The sequence below is a fragment of the Apodemus sylvaticus genome, chromosome 15 (assembly GCF_947179515.1).
Source record: "Apodemus sylvaticus chromosome 15, mApoSyl1.1, whole genome shotgun sequence".
Classification (NCBI taxonomy): Eukaryota; Metazoa; Chordata; class Mammalia; order Rodentia; family Muridae; genus Apodemus; species Apodemus sylvaticus.
The window spans coordinates 1,023,010-1,041,865 of NC_067486.1; the positions used below are offsets into that span (position 1 = coordinate 1,023,010).

Below are 18,856 nucleotides of genomic sequence, written 5' to 3' on the forward strand. Positions count from 1 at the left end.
TGTTAGGACTATCCCAGACAGTTCATATGGGTACCAATAAGCAGGTTCTTCAATATCTCAGTGCTCTGGTGAAGTCTGTCACTAACCAACAGGCATCTGTCAGTCCGTATGGCCTCATGGTCAACATATTAGCTCTCCTGAATTCTGGGTCTATAAGCTTATAGGCCATCTGCCATTGGCCTCAAGAAGTGTTAGGGAAGGGGTATGTGATGCTGTTCACCACCAGGAGTTTTGAGATGCACAGATGGATGACATGTTCTGATATGTCTCATCTACGCTGTGTAGGCCTTGTGAGAGCAAACATTCATCTCCATGGTGAAGGCCTGAGGGTTGTCTTACAACTCTGGATGTCTGCTTGGAGTTAGTCTCTCCATCTCAGCATCCATACATAGTCTGTTTTCTAATTGTGAATGATGATTTCAGTATATTTAAAAGAGATATAATTTTGTGATACTAAGTTCCATAAGAAATATTCCAAAAATGGAGAGATTATAAACAGGTATTTGCATTACCACATTAATATGAGGTGAGACCATGGAGACATGTTGAAAGGGTAGCATTTTTTCAGACATTTTTAGAATATTAGGTATTAGAGTCTGTTAAATTACATCATTTCATTAGTTACCTATTTTATATGTTGCGAGAACTAACCAGCCAAGGCAACTTGAGGAAGGAAAGGTTTATTCTGCCTCACAGTTGGAAACTGAAGTCCATCATGTTGGACATGACGGAGTAGCAGAAGTGTGAGGAGGATGGCCACAGTGTGTCCACAGGCAAGAAACAGAAAGAAAGGGTGATGCTCTGGTAGCTTTTGTCCTTTTGATTCAGTCCAGGACCCCAGCCCATAACAGCCCCAATTATATTCATGGTGGGTCTACCCACCTCTGCCAGAGCTCTCTGCAAGCACCCTCACAGTCATGCCCAGAGGTGTGTCTCCTGGAAATCCCATGTCCAATCAAATGAACAATGATTAATCATATTTATTTTGCTTATAAATGTTTACAGATTAGAAACATTCATAAAATATAGTCTTGTGTGAACCAGTGATAGCGATACATTCTGAGAAACTCCCCACAATACATGATAAAAATACATTTCTCATGGTGTTGTTAAAGATTTGAGGTGACCTCTTGATATGATCAAGAAATATGACCAACAAGATTGTCTTAGTATTCTGTTGCTGTGAAGAGAAGCTGTGACCAAGGCAACTCTCATAAAAAAGTAACTGGAGGGGGGGTGCTTGTTTATAGTTTCAGAGAATCCGTCCATTATTATCATGGTGGAGAGAATAGTGGCAGGCAGGCAAGCATGGCACTGGAGAATTAGCTGAGAGCTCTGAGTTCTGATCCTCAGGCATAGGGGGAGGGGAGGCCTGGGGGGAGGGGAAGAACAGGGAGCAGGAGGAGCTGGAACATAGGGAGGGAGGGAGGGAGGGAGGGAGGGAGGGAGGGAGGGAGGGAGGGAGAGCAGGAGCACCTGCTATGGCCTTTGGAAACCTCAAAGCCTATGGCAGTGACACACCTATTCCAATAAAGCCATACCTCCTAATCCACCCCAATGCTTAGTCTGGAAGCTAAGCATGCAAATATGTGAAACTATGAGGCTAGTTTCCTCCAGAGCACCACACCCTGCCCCCACCACACCCTGCTCCCCATAGGCTTGTTGTTATATCATAAAGCAAAATGAATTTAGTCCAACTTAAGAAAAGTCTGCATAGTCTTTTACAATCTCAACACTATTTAAACATCTAAAGACTCTTCTGAGACCCAAGGCAATCTCTTGGCTGTAACCCTCTATAAAATTAAAATCAAAGAGTGAGTAGGTCACATACTTCCAACATACCATTGCACAGGACATTATATATATATATATATATATATATATATGTGTGTGTGTGTGTGTGTGTGTGTGTGTGTGTGTGTGTGTGTGTGTGTGGAGGGAGGAAGGCAAGGAGAGCAGGAGCACCTGGTATGGGCTTTTGAAACCTCAAAGCCTATGGCAGTGACATACCCATTCCAATTAAGCCATACTCCTAATCCAACCCGGATATATATATATATAACTATTCCAAAAGGAATGGGAAAGGGCAGAGTGAGGAAATACTGGACCAAAGAAGCAAGGCTGAGAAATCTGCCTCTCCGTGTCTGATGCCCACGCGCTCTTCAGCTCCCCTTTCTGCTTCATTGACAGCATCACGTCTCTCTCTTGGACTGCTTCCATGCTTGGCCTGCAGCTTTCCTTGGCAGGCTCCCGTAGTGCTGGCATCTTCAACTCTCCAACACAATCCAGACTTCACCACTTCACAGCTTCAGGCAATGGCCTTTCTAGACCTCCATGCAGGGGCACTCCTGCCACACTCCTCACCTCGGGGCTTTCATTAATTGTAGAGACTCCACATCTTCTTTCTTGTTTGCTTCTTGACTTTAAATCCAGAACCGCTTGACTAAAGCCGCCCAGCTCTGTTTGCTGTGGCTGGATTGTTACCCCTCCTTGGATTGCATTTGCATCATTTTCTTTTGTTGATTGTTTCCTTCGTTGCTTGAGCTAACCTTTGATTCCTTTTCTCAATTAGAAGCTTAGCTGGGTGGGGTCTTGGCCTGACTCCCTTAATCCCATTTAGCATGAAGCTTTTTTTAAAAAAAAAAAACTATCTCCATGGACACAGGACTTGGCTCCAATATTACATATTCCAGTGCTCTTTCTCTCTTCAAACTGTACACTTTATATTTCTTTTTGCCCTGCATGCTCCTTTTTACTGTAGATCTGCATTAGAGAATAACCATTTGACAGTCGATGGGAGGATGAGGAGTAGCCTCATGTTATGTGCATGCTGAGCTGCTTAATGTAAGCCCCTTGTCTCTTTTTGAGGTGCATGGCTGCATGTGCATCTACTCTTAGGATGTCTGAGCAAACCTGTTCACTCTAATTATGCATGTTTGTATTTTGGCCTATAGGAGTTGAGTTTCATTGTTTTGCATAAAATTTGATATGGAGTAAAACGCAGGTACTCACTAAATTGAGCTAAGAAACCGGATGTGTATGGACAGGTCTTTAGACCTTTGATTCATGGGCATTAAAACAGAAAGGATTTAAATGACAGCTGAGGAAAACAGCTCTGAAAGCCATGTCCTGTCAAATAGGTACCACAAAGGCATGCTTGCGATCTCTGTAGAGAAGCATTCGGTTCTGTGTGTGATTTAATATGGTGTAACTACATAGACAAGGTGCTTGGTTAGATAGCCTAAAAGGACAGGCTTCATGTCAAAGCAGAGACTGTAGGGTAGAGGTGTGGTGCAATGCCTTGTCAGAGTTCTCTTAAATACCACAAATTTCCAACAAAATGCACATCATTACTATGATATTTCCTTGTCTTTTAAGATGCCTTATAAGCCACCTTTAGTTTTTAGTGGTTAAAATTGTGCTGTATTTCATTTACGGGTGGGTCTCACTGTGACTGGTAAATGGATCTTTCAATCCATGGCTTGGCTGTGGGAACTCATGCCCTGCTTCTTGTTATGGAAGGCCTTTTGGTAGTTGGACCATGTACCCCGGAAGAGAAGAGCACCCAGGCCTTGGGCTCTAGGAGACTTGGGCTTTAGTGAGGAGGAGAGGAATCCATGCATCTAAATCTAATGCAAAGTCCATCTTTGGTCACCAGCGAGGCAGAGCAGGTCATAGAGCATACACTGAATTTTTTTTTAAGTCCCCTGAGATTATCTGCTGCATACTGAGTATAAAGCCAGCAACACCCCTTGCCTCCCAGACCCAGACTCTCTGTAGTATTTTGAGCAATGCTAAGTCCTAGTGGAGTGCCCCATTGTCTCTCAGAGTACCTCTGAGAGGCCAGGCTGACTGGTCTGTGTTGTCTCTTGCAGTTTTCAGTGAAGAGCCCCACTCCAGCCTCTACTTTGTCAATGCATCGCTGCAAGAGGTAGTGTTTGCAAGCACGTCGGGGACACTGGTGCCCTGCCCAGCTGCAGGCATCCCTCCTGTGACTCTCAGATGGTACCTAGCGACGGGCGAGGAGATCTACGATGTCCCCGGGATTCGTCACGTCCATCCCAATGGCACTCTCCAAATTTTCCCCTTTCCTCCTTCAAGCTTCAGCACCTTAATCCATGATAATACTTACTATTGCACAGCTGAAAACCCTTCAGGGAAAATTAGAAGTCAGGATGTCCACATCAAGGCTGGTAAGTACCTCTCTTCCTTGGGCTGACTTGGATGGGAGGAGAGTGATCAGGATGACTGAGGACATGAGGAATCTCATAAGCTCATGAGGACACTTCTGATGCTGATGGTTACAGCATTCCTAAACTAGATTTTAGTGTTCCTGAGTGCTGGATCTAACTTTAAAAAATATAGACTCTAGGGAGAAGACTCTATATAAGGGTGCCTGCTTACCATGCAAGCATTAGTACTTAAGTTTGTATGCTACAATCAACAAACAAATTTAAAAATCCAGATGTGGCCATATCTTTGAAACCCTAACACTATTAAGGGTGGAAAAAGGAGGATCTCTGTTGTTTCATGGCTGCCAGCCTAGCTCTGGATCACAGAGAGGTCCTGTCTTGTGGGGATGAAGGGGGGATGAGGTCATCCACTGGCCCTTTGCCATGTGTATGTGCATGTATGTGTGTATGAGTCCAAATAGCACACTCATATGTTCACGTGTATCTAATCGTTACCAAGTCCCATGGCAACTTTATCCTATTCACACATTATGCTACTTTGACTCATGTTTTTACACCTGTGTGTGCTTCCACCCATTTCTCTGCTTGTCCATCCCTTACCCCACCTTAAGGGAGGGGAAATGGAGAAAATGGAGGTCATGATTTGAGTGGGAAGGAAAATAAACATGGCATATATGTGTGCTGTAATGGAAAGTCGTTGACCCAATAGCTTCACTTTCCCATTGACGTAAAAAGGCTGTGTCCACATTCCTGATGGCATCATGAATAGCTGAAATATTTTATTTTAATGACATATTGTATCTTTGAAAAATCATCATTGTTACAAAGTCAACTCCCAGATCCTGCCTGAAATATATAGACCTGAGGGACTTTCTGGACAGAATATACTATGTCCTTGGATGGAGTCAATGAAGCCCTGAAATGCAAGCTCCTAGCTAAGAAAACCTTGTTATCAGACAGAATTGGGGGAGTTTTAGGTCTCGTTCTAAAATGCTCTTTGAGGGTCACAACACAGTGAATGACAAGGTTTGACTATGGTAGGTGTCTTGGCTAATGTTGGAAATTTAGGTATCATTTGTACAGTGTGTGAGGAGGTCTGCTGGAAGGCACCAGGGCATGAGCTAAATATTAGGGGTTTTGTAGACTCTGTATATGATCACTTTGATATACGCAATCGTACATTCAACATTGACTCATATTGCATGCTCAGTTAGTTTCCAAACCTGTAAAGGTTGTACTTAGGAAAAACAGATGTTGGATTTAATCAGGAACTGGGAACATGCAATGTGTCAAATCCTAAAGCAAAGCAAATGAAATTTGGGTAGGGACCTCAAAGCCTGACAAGTGGAGACACACTGCATGCCTTTGGCAGCTGAGTATATTAGCAAGCTGCTAAGAGTATTTTATTATAGTCTACAAAACACAGCTAAGGGAAGACCTGGAATTTCAGGTAGCTTTCTCTGTTGGGACCCATGATTTCTGACTTGAGTTTTCTGTCAGGTCGACTGGTTCAATGCTCAGCACTCACTTGCTTTGTGTGGGTTTGGTGCTGTGGGTTAAGAGTGGTGAATGTACCTATGCCTGAACATTGACCCTGGGTATCTTCCTCAAACTCATTCAACCTTATTCTTTAAGAAGGGGTCACTCAATGAGCCTTAAGCTCATTGATTTGTATAGACTAGCTTGTTAGTGAGCTCCAGGTATCTGCCTGCCTCTGTTCCTCTGACCCCCCAGCATTGGGATTTCAAAGACTGGCTAAAACCCATGCCCAGGCTTTACACAGAGTCTAAGGATCACAACACAGGGCCTTATACTTATTCAGCAAGCACTTTACCCACTGAGCTGTCACTCTTGCTTCAGTTTTCTCTAAATTTGTCACAGAATCAACTGCTTGCATTGGATACTGAAGCTTTGAAGGAACTGATGTTCCTTACTGATGTAACTGTGTGGCTGTGTCCCTTTGGCATAGCTGCATGACTGCTGTTGGTGCACTAGTAGCTGACACAAATTTTGTCAGTTTGAACTTGGAACTTGAACACCCATGTTCCCCCTCCATCTTTCCTTACTTAATTTTTACCTATTTTCTGTTATGAACACATTACGTTTGCATTAATCCTTTCTTTCCATTCATTTAATTATTCTTCAGGACTAGAAGTTGAACACAGGCACTCTCACAGGCTGAGCCTGTGCTTAGCAACCAAGCAACCCTCCCACCACCACCATAATCTTTTAGATTGTTTATTGAATGCTTGAAAATGCTACTCCTGGTATGTGTAAAGACATAGTCACATGGTCCTCCAAGGGCCAATAAGGAGCACAGTATCACTTCAGACAGTGAGGCTGAATGGAGCTGAAGGAGTTCTCTTTCATAGGTTCTCCTTTGTCACCCATCAGAATTGCACCTCTAGGCTGTTGTTGATTATTCTGGAATGATTTGGTGTACACTCACTTTTTTTTTTTACAGCATGGAGTTCATGTTCTCATCAATGCTCTGCAGGTTTTTTTTTTATTTTTAAATTTATCCTTTGGAAATATAATACATGTATATAATGTATTGGGAGATATTTGCCCCTATCCAATTTTTCCCTCTAGTTCCTCCTGGATCCACCCAAACATCCTCCATCATATATACATATCCATACATATCCACATCCACATATACATATACATCTTATACATATACACATATCTCACTGAGTCCAATTAATGTTGCCCATATACACATGGGTAAAGGACCATCCTTTGGACCATAGTCAACTTATCACATAGCACTCTTGGGGAAAACCTACTTTCCCTCCTTGAGTAACTATCAGCTACCAATATCTCCTCAGTCTTAGAGGGGGAAGGCGTTATGATACTCTCCCCTTCCATGTTCAAATGTTGAATGCCTTGATCGTGTATAGGTCTTCTATTGGCAACCACATCTACTGTGTTCATGAATGTAACAGACTGTCCTGTTTTACCCTGATTCTGTCTAACCTTTGGTTCTTACAGTCTTTGTACGATGTTGACTCAGGCTTAGGTACCTGAAAGTTGAGGTGTTTCCACTTACTATGCCTCATTAACTTGAAATATTAATTCTAACACAAAACTCTTCTTTGTCCAAAGGCTGGGCACACATGGGCCACTGTCATGTTGCTGTCCCTTGCCTGTCTCTGTGTGCCAATTAACAAACAGCAGTGAGTTGTAGGAACTCATGAAGGGTAAACATGTTCAGCACATGCTTCCTCCTGAGCAAACTGGAGCTAATGACTTGTGGCTCAGATGGAGTAAAAGGGGCCATTTATCTGAACCAACAACAAAATAAAGGGGAAACATCTAGAAAGGTACAAACACACAAACCCACGTCTACCAGGACTGGGCCCTGGATGAGCAAGAACCAGCCAGCCTGTGATTTGTCTTTGTATTGTCTCATGTTTCCTGATGGAGGACACAGAAATCTACCTATTTGTACGTGTGCATAGCAGATTCATTAATAGGTGTGCAAGCAGGAGCTATAGAGAGAGCCATCAAAGTGGACAGATAATGATGAAGAATCTCTTCATTATTAATGGTTAGCAGGACTCTTCTAAGTTCTGCCTTCTCAACCAGAGTCAACCCTGACCTCCCACATTTATCATCCAGTGCCCAATTTCAGCAGGAACCCTGGTAAGCCATCCCTGGTAGCTGATCAAGTTCCTAACCACTGCCTCTACTGCTGCATTTAATGCATATGTTTTTGGGTGTGCCTTTAGCAGGAATTGTGCTTTGCCAGTTTAGGAACAATTTACCTATCTTTAAGGTCTCTTTGTACTAATTTTATATCATTCAGAGTGTAACTGAATATTTAAGCAAAGAAGAAACTGATGTCTCATGTGGTGTGCAGAAGGGAAATATCTGACATCATTAAGACAGCATAAAGTCAAGAAAATCTAATAACAATTCTCTTACTAAGTATGTCATGGCATTATACTACCCTTCTGGGGATGATAATGAGCTAAAGGTATATACTATTAAGTCTGAAGCAATATTGAAATATCTAACCACAGAGTTATAGTGAATAAGGCAACCAAAAAAGGGAAATGGTAGTCATTTAAAAATATCTAAAACTTGGAACTGGAGAGGCAGCTCAGCAGTTAAGAGCACTGGCTGCTTTTGCAGAGGACTTGAGTTCTGTTCTCAGCACCTATATAGCAGCTCACTAACAGCTGTAACTACAGTTCCAGGGGATCTGATTCCCTTTTCTGGACTCTGTGATTACTGTACACACATGATACATAGACATAAGTACATGCAAAACACTCATACATATAAAAATAAGTATAAAACAATAATAATCCAAAATAAAGAAGAAAATAAGAAAAATGAGCAGAGATCAGAGATGAAGGAATCAAAGAGCAAAACCATTAAATCAAATGTAAGGATAATCAGTGCTGGCATCACATGTGAACATTCAAGTCATGTTAATCACAAGATGGAGATTGAAAGACTGGTTTTGGCACTGCTTAAGAAAAATTATTTGAAACATAAATACACAAATAATTAATTAGTCTCTTGTCTGTTGCTTAACTAAGTACCTGAATCAACAGGCTTTTACTCAGAGAAGTTTATTTTGAGCACTGATACCCCTGGTGAGGGCCTCTTAACATGGTCACAGCATGTCAGACATTGAAAGAGGAGTTACTACATGAACTCAGAAGAAGCTCAAGTTTCAGTACCACGTTTATCCTTCTCATAGCAACTTGGTCTCATTGGAACTGACTGGTATCCCATAAGAAGTACACGAATTCCTTCCAGAGGCTGCACTATTAAAAACCTAGTCATCTTCCACTATATTAAGCTCCTAACATCTGTTATCATCATCACATTGGGGAGGAAGCTTCCAGAATATAGACCTTTAGTGGGCACACTCCTGTTATGTCCTAATCACAAAAAATAGGTTCAAATTAAAAGGATCGGGAAATACTATGGTCATCTAGACAAATTAGGGTAAAGCATTGCCAGGAAGATGGAGCAGATTCACCTTTCATTATCAGGAAGATATGTTTTATATTGAAGGATAATACACAGCTAAAGACAGCTAGGACAGGATCCTTCTGATCTCCCTCTGCACCTGGGAGCTAAGGCTGTTCCACAGCCCTCCACACCCAAACCCTGCCCAGGAGAGAGCTGTTCTTGCCAACAGTGCTAACACAGGCTTACAGGCCCATAGGAGGGACAAGCTCCAGTCAGAGACATCAAGACCAACTAACACCAGAGATAACTACATGGTGAAAGGCAAGCTCAAGAACCCTACCAACAGAAATCAAGGCTACTTGGCATCATCAGAACCCACTTCTCCCACAACAGCAAGTCCTGGATACCCCCAACACACTAGAAAAGCAAGATTTGGATTTAAAAATCACATCTATGATGCTTATAGAGGACTTTAAGAAGGATATAAATAATTCCCTTAAAGAAATACAGGAGAACACAGGTAAAGAGATAGAAACCCTTAAAGGAGAAACACAAAAATCCCTTAAAGAATTATATGAAACCACTACCAAACAGGTGAAGGAATTGAACAAACCATCCAGGATCTAAAAATGGAAGTAGAAACAATAAATAAATCACAAAGAGAGACACAACTCTGGACACAGAGAACCTAGGAAAGAGATCAGGAGTTATAGATGCAAGCATCAACAACAGAATACAAGAGATAGAAGAGAGAATCTCAAGTACAGAAGATACCATAGAAAATATTGACATAACAGTCAAAGAAAATGCAAAATGCAAAAAGCTTCTAACCCAAAACATCCAGGACACAATGAGAAGACCAAACCTAAGGATAATAGGTATAGAAGAAAGTGAAGATTCCCAACTTAAAGGGCCAGTAAATATCTTCAACAAAATTATAGAAGAAAACATCCCTAACCTAAAGAAAGAGATGTCTATGAACATACAAGAAGCCTACAGAACTCCAAGTAGATTAGACCAGAAAAGAAATTCCTCCCATCACATAATAATCAAAACACCAAATGCACTCAACAAAGAAAGAATATTAAAAACAGTAAGGGAAAAAGTCAAGTAACATATAAAGGCAGCCCTATCAGAATTACACCAGACTTCTCACCAGAGACTATAAAAGCCAGAAAATCCTGGACAGATGTCATGCAGACCCTAAGAGAACACAAATGCCAGCCCAGGCTATGATACCCAGTAAAATTCTCAATTACCATATATGGAGAAACCAAGATATTCCATGACAAAAACAAATTTACACAATATCTTTCCACAAATCCAGCCAGTCAAGGGATAATAAATGTAAAACTCCAACACAAGGAGGGAAAGTACAACCTAGAAAAAGCAAGAAAAGAATCTTTTTTTAACAAACCAAAAAGAAGATAGCCACATAAACATAATTCCATCTCTAACAACAAAAATAACAGGAAGCAACAATCAATTTTCCTTAATATCTCTTAATATCAATGGATTCAATTACCCAATAAGAAGGCATAGACTAACAGACTGGATACATAAACAGGACCCAACATTTTGCTGCATACAGAAAACCCACCTCAGTGACAAAGACAGAAACTACCTTACAGTAAAATTCTGGAAAACAATTTTCCAAGCAAATGGTTCCAAGAAGCGAGCTTGAGTAGCCATTCTAACATCGAATAAAATTGATTTTCAACCTAAAGTTATCAAAAAAGATAGGGAAAGGCACTTCATACTCATCATAGGAAAAATCTACCAAGAAGAACTCTCAAATCTGAACATCTATGCTCCAAATGCAAGGGCACCCACATTCATAAAAGAACTTTAATAAAGCTCAAAGCACACACTGCACCTCATACAATAATAGTGGGAGACTTCAACTTTCTACTCTCATTAATGGACACATCATGGAAACAGAAACTAAACAGAGACACAGTGAAACTAACAAAAGTTATGAACCAAATGGATTTAATAGATATCTATAGAACATTTTAACTTAAAACAAAAGAATGTATCTTCGTCCCAGTACCTCATGGTACCTTCTCCAAAATTGACCATGTAATTGGTCACAAAACAGGCCTGAGCAGATACAAGAAGAATGAAATAATCTCATGCATCTTATCACATCACTATAGACTAAAGCTGGTCTTCAGTAACAGCAAAAACAATAGAAACCCCACGTACATATGGAAATTGAACAACACTCTACTCAACGATAACTTGGTCAAGGAAGAAATAAAGAAATAAATTAAAGGCTTTTTACAATTCAGTGAAAATGAAGCAAGAACATATCCAAACTATGGAACATAATGAAAGCAGTTCTAAGAGGAAAACTCGTAGCTCAAAGTACCTCCAAAAAGAAACTGGGGAGAGCATACACTAGCAACTTGACAGCACATCTGAAAGCTCTAAAACAAAAAGAAGCAAATACACCCAAGAGGAGTAAATGGCAAGAAATAATCAAACTCGGGGATGAAATCAATCAAGTAGAAACAAACAGAACAATACAAAGAATCAACCAAACCAGGAGCTGGTTCTTTGAGAAAATCAGCAAGAGAAATAAACTGAGGGTCCAGAGACAGTATCCAAATTAACAAAAATCAGAAATGAAAAGGGAGACATAACAACAGAACCTGAGGAAATCAAAAAAATCATTGGATTCTACTACAAAAGCCTATACTCAACAAAACTTCAAAATATGGATGAAATGGACAATTTTCTAGACAGATACCAGGTACCAAAGTTAAAAAAGCATCAGTTAAATCATCTTAACAGTCCCATAACACCTAAAGAAATAGAAGCAGCCATTAATAGTCTCCCAACCAAAAGAAGCCTATGGCCATATGGGTTCAAGGCAGAGTTCTAGCAGACCTTCAAAGAAGACTTAACACCAATACTCTTCAAACTATTTCAAAAATAGAAACTGAAGGAACACTACCCAGTTCATTCTATAAAACCACAATTATTCTGTTACCAAAACCACACAAAGACTTACAAAGAAAGAGAACTTCAGATGAATTTCTCTTATGAATATTGAATCAAAAATACTCAATAAAATTCTCTCAAACCAAATCCAAGAACACATCAAAACAATCATCCAACATGATCAAGTAGGCTTTATCCCAGAGTTTCAGGGATGGTTCAGTGTACAGAAATCCATCAATGTAATTCACCATGTAAACAAACTCAAAAAAAAAAAAAACCACACAATCATTTCATTAGATGCTGAGAAAGCATTTGATAAAATCCAACACCCCTTCATGATAAAAGTCTTGGAAAGATTTGGAATTTAAGGCCCATACCTTAAACGTAGCAAACCAGTAGCCAACATCAAACTAAGTGGAGAGAAATTTGAAGCAATCCTACTAAAATCAGGGACTAAGGCAAGGCTGCCTGCTCTCTCCTTACCTATTCAATATAGTACTCAAATTGCTAGCCGGAGCAATTAGACAACAAAAGAAGGTCAAATGAATACAAATTGGAAAGGAAAGCGTCAAAATACCACTATTTGCAGATGATATGATAGTATACATAAGTGATCCCAAAAATTTCACCAGAGAACTCCTAAACCTGATAAGCAACTTCAACAAAGAGGCTGGCTATAAAATTAACTCGAACAAATCAGTGGCCTTCCTCTGCTCAAAGGATAAAGAGGCTGAGAAAGACATTAGGAAAACAACACTATTAACAATAGTCACAAATAATATAAAATACCTTGGTGTGATTCTGACCAAGCAAGTGAAAGATCTGTATGACAAGAACTTCAAGTCTCTAAAGAAAGAAATTGAAGATCTCAGATGATGGAAAAATCTCCTATGCTCATGGATTGGCAGGATTAATCTAGTAAAACTGGCCATCTTGCCAAAAGCAATCTACAGATTCAATGCACATCCCATCAAAATTCTAACTCAATTCTTTATAGAGTTAGATAGAGCAATTTGTAAATTCATTTGGAATAACAAAAAACCCAGTATAGCAAAAACTATTCTTAACAATAAAAGAACTTCTCGTGGTATCACCATCCCTGACCTCAAGCTGTATTACAGAACAATTGTGCTAAAAACTTCATGGTACTGGTACAGTGACAGGCAGGTAGATCAATGGAATAGAATTGAAGACCCAGAAATGAACCCACACACCTATGGTCACTTGATCTTTGACAAAGGAGCTAAAACCATCCAGTGGAAAAAAGACAGCATTTTCAACAAATGGCGTGATTCAAGTGTTGGTTAGCATGCAGAAGAATGCAAATTGATCCATTCTTATCTCTTTGTACAAAGCTCAAGCCCAAGTGGATCAAGAGCGTACACATAAAACCAGATTCACTGAAACTAAAAGAAAAAAAAGTGGATAAGAGCCTGGAGCACCTGGGCATAGGAGAAATTTTCCTGAACAGAACATCCATAGGTTATGCTCTAAGATCAAGAATTGACAGATGGGACCTCATAAAATTGCAAAGCTTCTATAAGGCAAAGGACACTGTCAGTAGGACAAAATGGCAACCATCAGATTGGGAAAAGATTTTTGCCAACCCTACATCCAATAGAGGGCTAATATCCAATATATACAAAAAACTCAAGAGGGTAGACTCCAGATGACCAAATAACTCTACTAAAAAAAAAAAATGGGTTACAGAGCTAAACAAAGAATTCTCAACTGAAGAATGCTGAATGGCTGAGAAGTACCTAAAGAAATATTCAACATCCTTAGTCATCAGGGAAATGCAAATCAAAACAACCCTGAGATTCTACCTCACACCAGTCAGAATGGATAAGATCAAAAACTCAGGTGACAACAGATGCTGGAGAGGATGTGGAGAAAGAGGAATTACAAGCTAGAACAACCACATTGGAAATCTTTAGAAAATTGGACATAATACTACCTGAGGACCCAGCAATACCACTCCTGGGCATGTACCTAGAAGATGCCCCAACATGAAATAAGGCTCCACTATGTTCATAGCAGCCTCACTTATAATACCCAGAATGTGGCAAAAACCCAGAAGTTCAGGGGAATGGATACTGAAAATGTGGTATATTTATATGATAGAGTGCTACTCAGGTATTAAAAACAGTGAATTCATGAAATTCTTAGGCAAATGGATGGAACTAGAAAATATCATCCTGAGTGAGGTAACACAATCACAAAAGAACACACATGTTATGCACTCACTGATAAGTAGATATTAGCCCAGAAGTTCAGAATACCAAAGATATAATTCACAGATCACATAAAGCTCAATAAGAAGGAAGACCAAAGTGTGGATACTTCAGTTCTTCTTAGAAGGGGGGGAGAAAATATCCATTGGCAGAGATAACAGAGACAAAATGCAGAGCAGAGACTGAAGGAAAGACCATCCAGAGACTGCCCCACCTGGGAATACATCCCATATACAATTACCAAACCCAGACACTATTGTGAGTGCCAGCAAGTGCTTGCTGACAGGAGCTGATATAACTGTCTCCTGAGAGGCTCTGCCAGAGCTTACAAATACATAGTTGGATGCTCACAGCCAACCATTGGACTGAGCACAGGGTCTCCAATGGAGGAGCTAGAGAAAGGACTGAAGGAGATGAAGGGGTTTGCAGCCCCATAGGAGGAACAACAATATGAACCCACCAGTACCCCCAGAGCTCCCAGGGACTAAACAGAGGGAAAATGAGGAAAGGGGATAACATTTGAAATGTAAATAAAGAAAATATCTAATTAAAAAGTCATTTCATAAGGAAAAAAGATAAATTAGCTAAGATAGTATGACTCATAATTTTATGCATCAGACAACAGAGCATCAAAGTACTGAGTGGGGGAGATGGTACAACATCGGCAAGAAGGTGAGTCAGAATCACAGCTGAAGAACTCAGTGCCCATCTGTTCATAACTGATAGACGCAGAAACAGAACAAATAGGAAAAAAGAGCCCTTGAGTGAGATCACCAATCAACTCTGTCAGCTCATACTTGAGTAAGAACTGTCTATATTCTAGGATACACAGATATTTGCTATAACATGCAACACGTTTTGGGCAGTAAAACAAGTTTCAATGGAGCCTAAATCAAGTCACATGATGCATGCTCTTTGATTGTAGTGGAATTAAATTAGAAAATAATAACAAAATCTTTATGAAATGACAAAATAATTGGGTGCAAAATATACTTCTGAATGATATATGTCTTAGGGCTAGAGAGATAGCTCAGGGGGTCAAGAGCTCTTTACAATCTTTAAGAGAACTGGAGTTTGGTTTCCAGAAAATGTCATCTGGTTCACAACTACCTGTATTTCTAGCTCTTGAGGATCCAGCAGCCTCCTCAAGTCTCTGCACATACCCACATGTGAGTTCCTAGATACACATACACACACACACACACACACACACACACACACTAATAATAAAAATATAACTAATAATAACAATCTGTATTTTAAAAAACATAGAAGAAAAATTAGAAGTTTTCAGAGAAAATATAATTTTGGATCAAACCAAGGGCTACAAGAAAGCCAAAAGAAAATGTGGCATGTGGAGGAGAGGTTTGAGTGCTATGGAATGCTGCTTTGTAGCACTCCTGAAATCACAGTAGCTGTATTGGAAAGAGAAGGGATTCACAAGGCCTAGCCCCTTTTTGAGAATCTATTGGCAATAAACCCTTGTTGGGGAGGAGAGACATTTTCTTTAGTATTGAAGCCACAGGTAAGAGGCTCATGTTTCTGTAATAGCATCTCACACTCCTATAAGCAACCCTAATGAGGCTCACTCAGTCACCAAAGAAATAAAATATCCATGAAAATGAAAGGGAGATGAGATCCATTGGGGAAGAGTACCCGACAGGGTAACAGGATGAATATACTCAAATTCATTATGTACATATATGAAAATGCCACAAGGAAAGCCATTGTTGTATATAATTAATATATGTTAATACAAAGGTAACAAAAATAATTAGAGGAATCTTACCAAAGCAGTACACAGGCAGAATGGAAGGCATTGCTCTGAACACCTGTGATATCACATGTAAAGAGGGGTTTCAAATGATGGTCTCATTTTCTACCTAAATATAAAGAGGAAATTAAGAATGTATCAGAGGGACTAGAGAGATAGCTCAATGGTTAAAAGCACTACTGCTCTTTCAGAGGTCCTGAGTTCAATTCCCAGCATCCACATGGTGGCTCACAACCATCTGTAATGGGGTCCAACACACTCTTCTGGTGTGTCTGAAGTCAGCTACAGTGTAGTTGTATAAATAAAAAAAATAAATCTTAAAAAAGAATATATCAGAAAGAAAACAAAGATCATAGTAGAAAGAAAGAGAGGAGTGTCCAGGAAGTGCTAGAGGACAGCATGCAATTAGAAGTAGGTTCTTTTAAGAGGGTCAGTAAAATATATGCACTGCTGGTCAGATAGAAGAAGCAAACAAGAGAGGACTTGGTGCCCAGACCAAGACTGAAAGAGATAACTGCTCTACACTGGAAAGGACTTTCATACATGTCTTAGAAGTATCAGAATGATAATAACTGAATATTATATATATATATATATATGTACATACATATATAAATTCAACAATATATGAAATGAACAATCTGTCCAAAGACTCAAAATCTCAAAACTCCATGGAGAGTTAAAGAATTGAATTTGTGAGCCAAACTTTCCTATAATAAAAATCTATTGATCATATGGATTCACTTTGACTTCTAATATTTAAGACAGAAGTAATAAATATTCTGATGTAAATATCCCAGGAAATTGAGCAAGAATTAATATTTCCTCATTTTAGACTAACATTACCCTGATCCTAATCATGGCACAGGTATTATAAGAAAAGAAAGCAATAAGTAAGTGTCTCTCAAATGTTGATGTAAAATTTCTCAAACCTTCAGCAAATTGAATTGAATAACATATAAGAACAATACACTATGCCCATGCAAGGAGTGTCTCCAGCAGACAAGAATGGCTTTAGACTTGAAAGCTGATTAGTAAATTCACTCTATTGATATATCAAAGTAAAAACAATGAAATCATTTCAATCGGTGCAGAAATTATAAACAAGTCCCATGTTTCATGATTATGGAGCAGAAATCCCAGAAGACTTGAAACAGGAGAGAATTTTTTCATTTTAACAAAATCAGAAATCCAGGTCTACTTAACACCAGAAACTGAGGCCAAAGAGTAAATGTTCCCCTTGAGTCAGAAGCAACACCAGATTCTGCTCTGAGTGTTTCAACTTCAGGATTAGCGTTAGTGTTAGGGTTAGCGTTAGGGTTAGGGTTAGTAGCCAGAACAGTGTGACAATGTTTCAAAGATAAAAGTTAAAGATGGAGACAAAGGGCTTACTGGGATTCCCACTACATGCCCCACATGGAGGGTGTGGTGGCCACCTGTTATTCAATTGGGAACATGAAGTGGATCTCTCCCTCTACTAATAAGATAGAGGCTGATTGAGAAAGACTCCAGACCTCAGCCTCAGGCTTCCACATGCCTGTGCACACACCAAACACCCCAAAACACCTTCCTCCACCCCTTAAAATAAAAAATTACCCTATTTTTAATAATATAATTATGAATATGATTTATTAAAACCTACTGGGGCTAATAAGTGGGTCTGTAAATTTTCAACTCAACATTCACATTCATGAATACACACACACACTCACAAATACATATACACACACTCACAAATATACACACATACACACACTCATGAATACACACATACACATTCATTAGACACTAAAAGTACTATTTACAATAGAATCACAGACAAGAAACATTTAGGAATAAATCTCACTCTGACTGTAAGAGACAGAAATCAAAGGAGAAATACAAGTTTTCATGGGCTGGAGGTTTGTTGTTAAGAGGTTGCCTCTTTCCAAAATGTCTGTGAATTCAAGAAAAGACCAAAAGAAGCCCAGAAAGCTTTTGAAAAATAAAAATTGGAAAGTTGAGTCTAAAACTCAAAGAGAAACATAAAGAATATAGATAATAGTAATAGTAAATATAATAGTAAAATATCTTAGAAAATTAACATTTACTTAGGACAGCCAACACCATTCCTTTTAATATTCATTTTAATATTATTGTATGATTATGATCATAAATATAAATAGTACAGCAGAATAAAGTTTATATCCAAACATACATGGATATCAAGAAGTGGCAGAAGATTCCTAAGTAATTCAGTGGATAATAGACAGCTGTCTCAATAATGAGGGTAATAAAATTATATATCCATAGATTAAATGTTAAGTTTTGACTCAGGCTTTAAACATATATTCAAATAAACTCCAAGTGATTCCTGGATATAAATATCAAGCAACAGTTATGAAAACCTCTGGACAAAGATGGCAGGAAATCCATGTAGTTTTGTGTAAAAGATTTCTTATATGTAACATTACCTATTATGTAATCTATAGAACAAATCATCAATAGACCAAATTGATACATTGGATTCTATCAGAATTTAAAACCTCTGCCTCACTGTAGACAGTGTTAAGGCCATGGAAGCTAAACCTAAGCCTAGAAGGAACAACTTCTATAATATACTTTTGTTAAATCATTATTATTGCCAAATGTAATCAAATATAAAATAAGTATAAAAGTAGGAAAAAGCAGATAAAAATTGAAGATAAAGAAAATACCCAAAATACAAAAAGGAGCATATAATGAAGGCTTGGAGCCTCTCTCAATGCAAGATTGGGTTTCCAGCTGCACTT

General features: G+C 39.1%; 1 protein-coding gene across 1 annotated transcript in view; it reads left to right on the forward strand.

The window, feature by feature from the left end:
• Positions 1 to 18,856, forward strand: part of Dscam (DS cell adhesion molecule) — a 690,093-nt gene that overhangs the window by 209,516 nt on the left and 461,721 nt on the right. Inside the window, exon 4 of the mRNA XM_052159081.1 lies at positions 3,876 to 4,193. Within this exon, the coding sequence (XP_052015041.1) occupies positions 3,876 to 4,193 (318 nt within the window). The remainder of the gene's footprint in view (positions 1 to 3,875; positions 4,194 to 18,856) is intronic.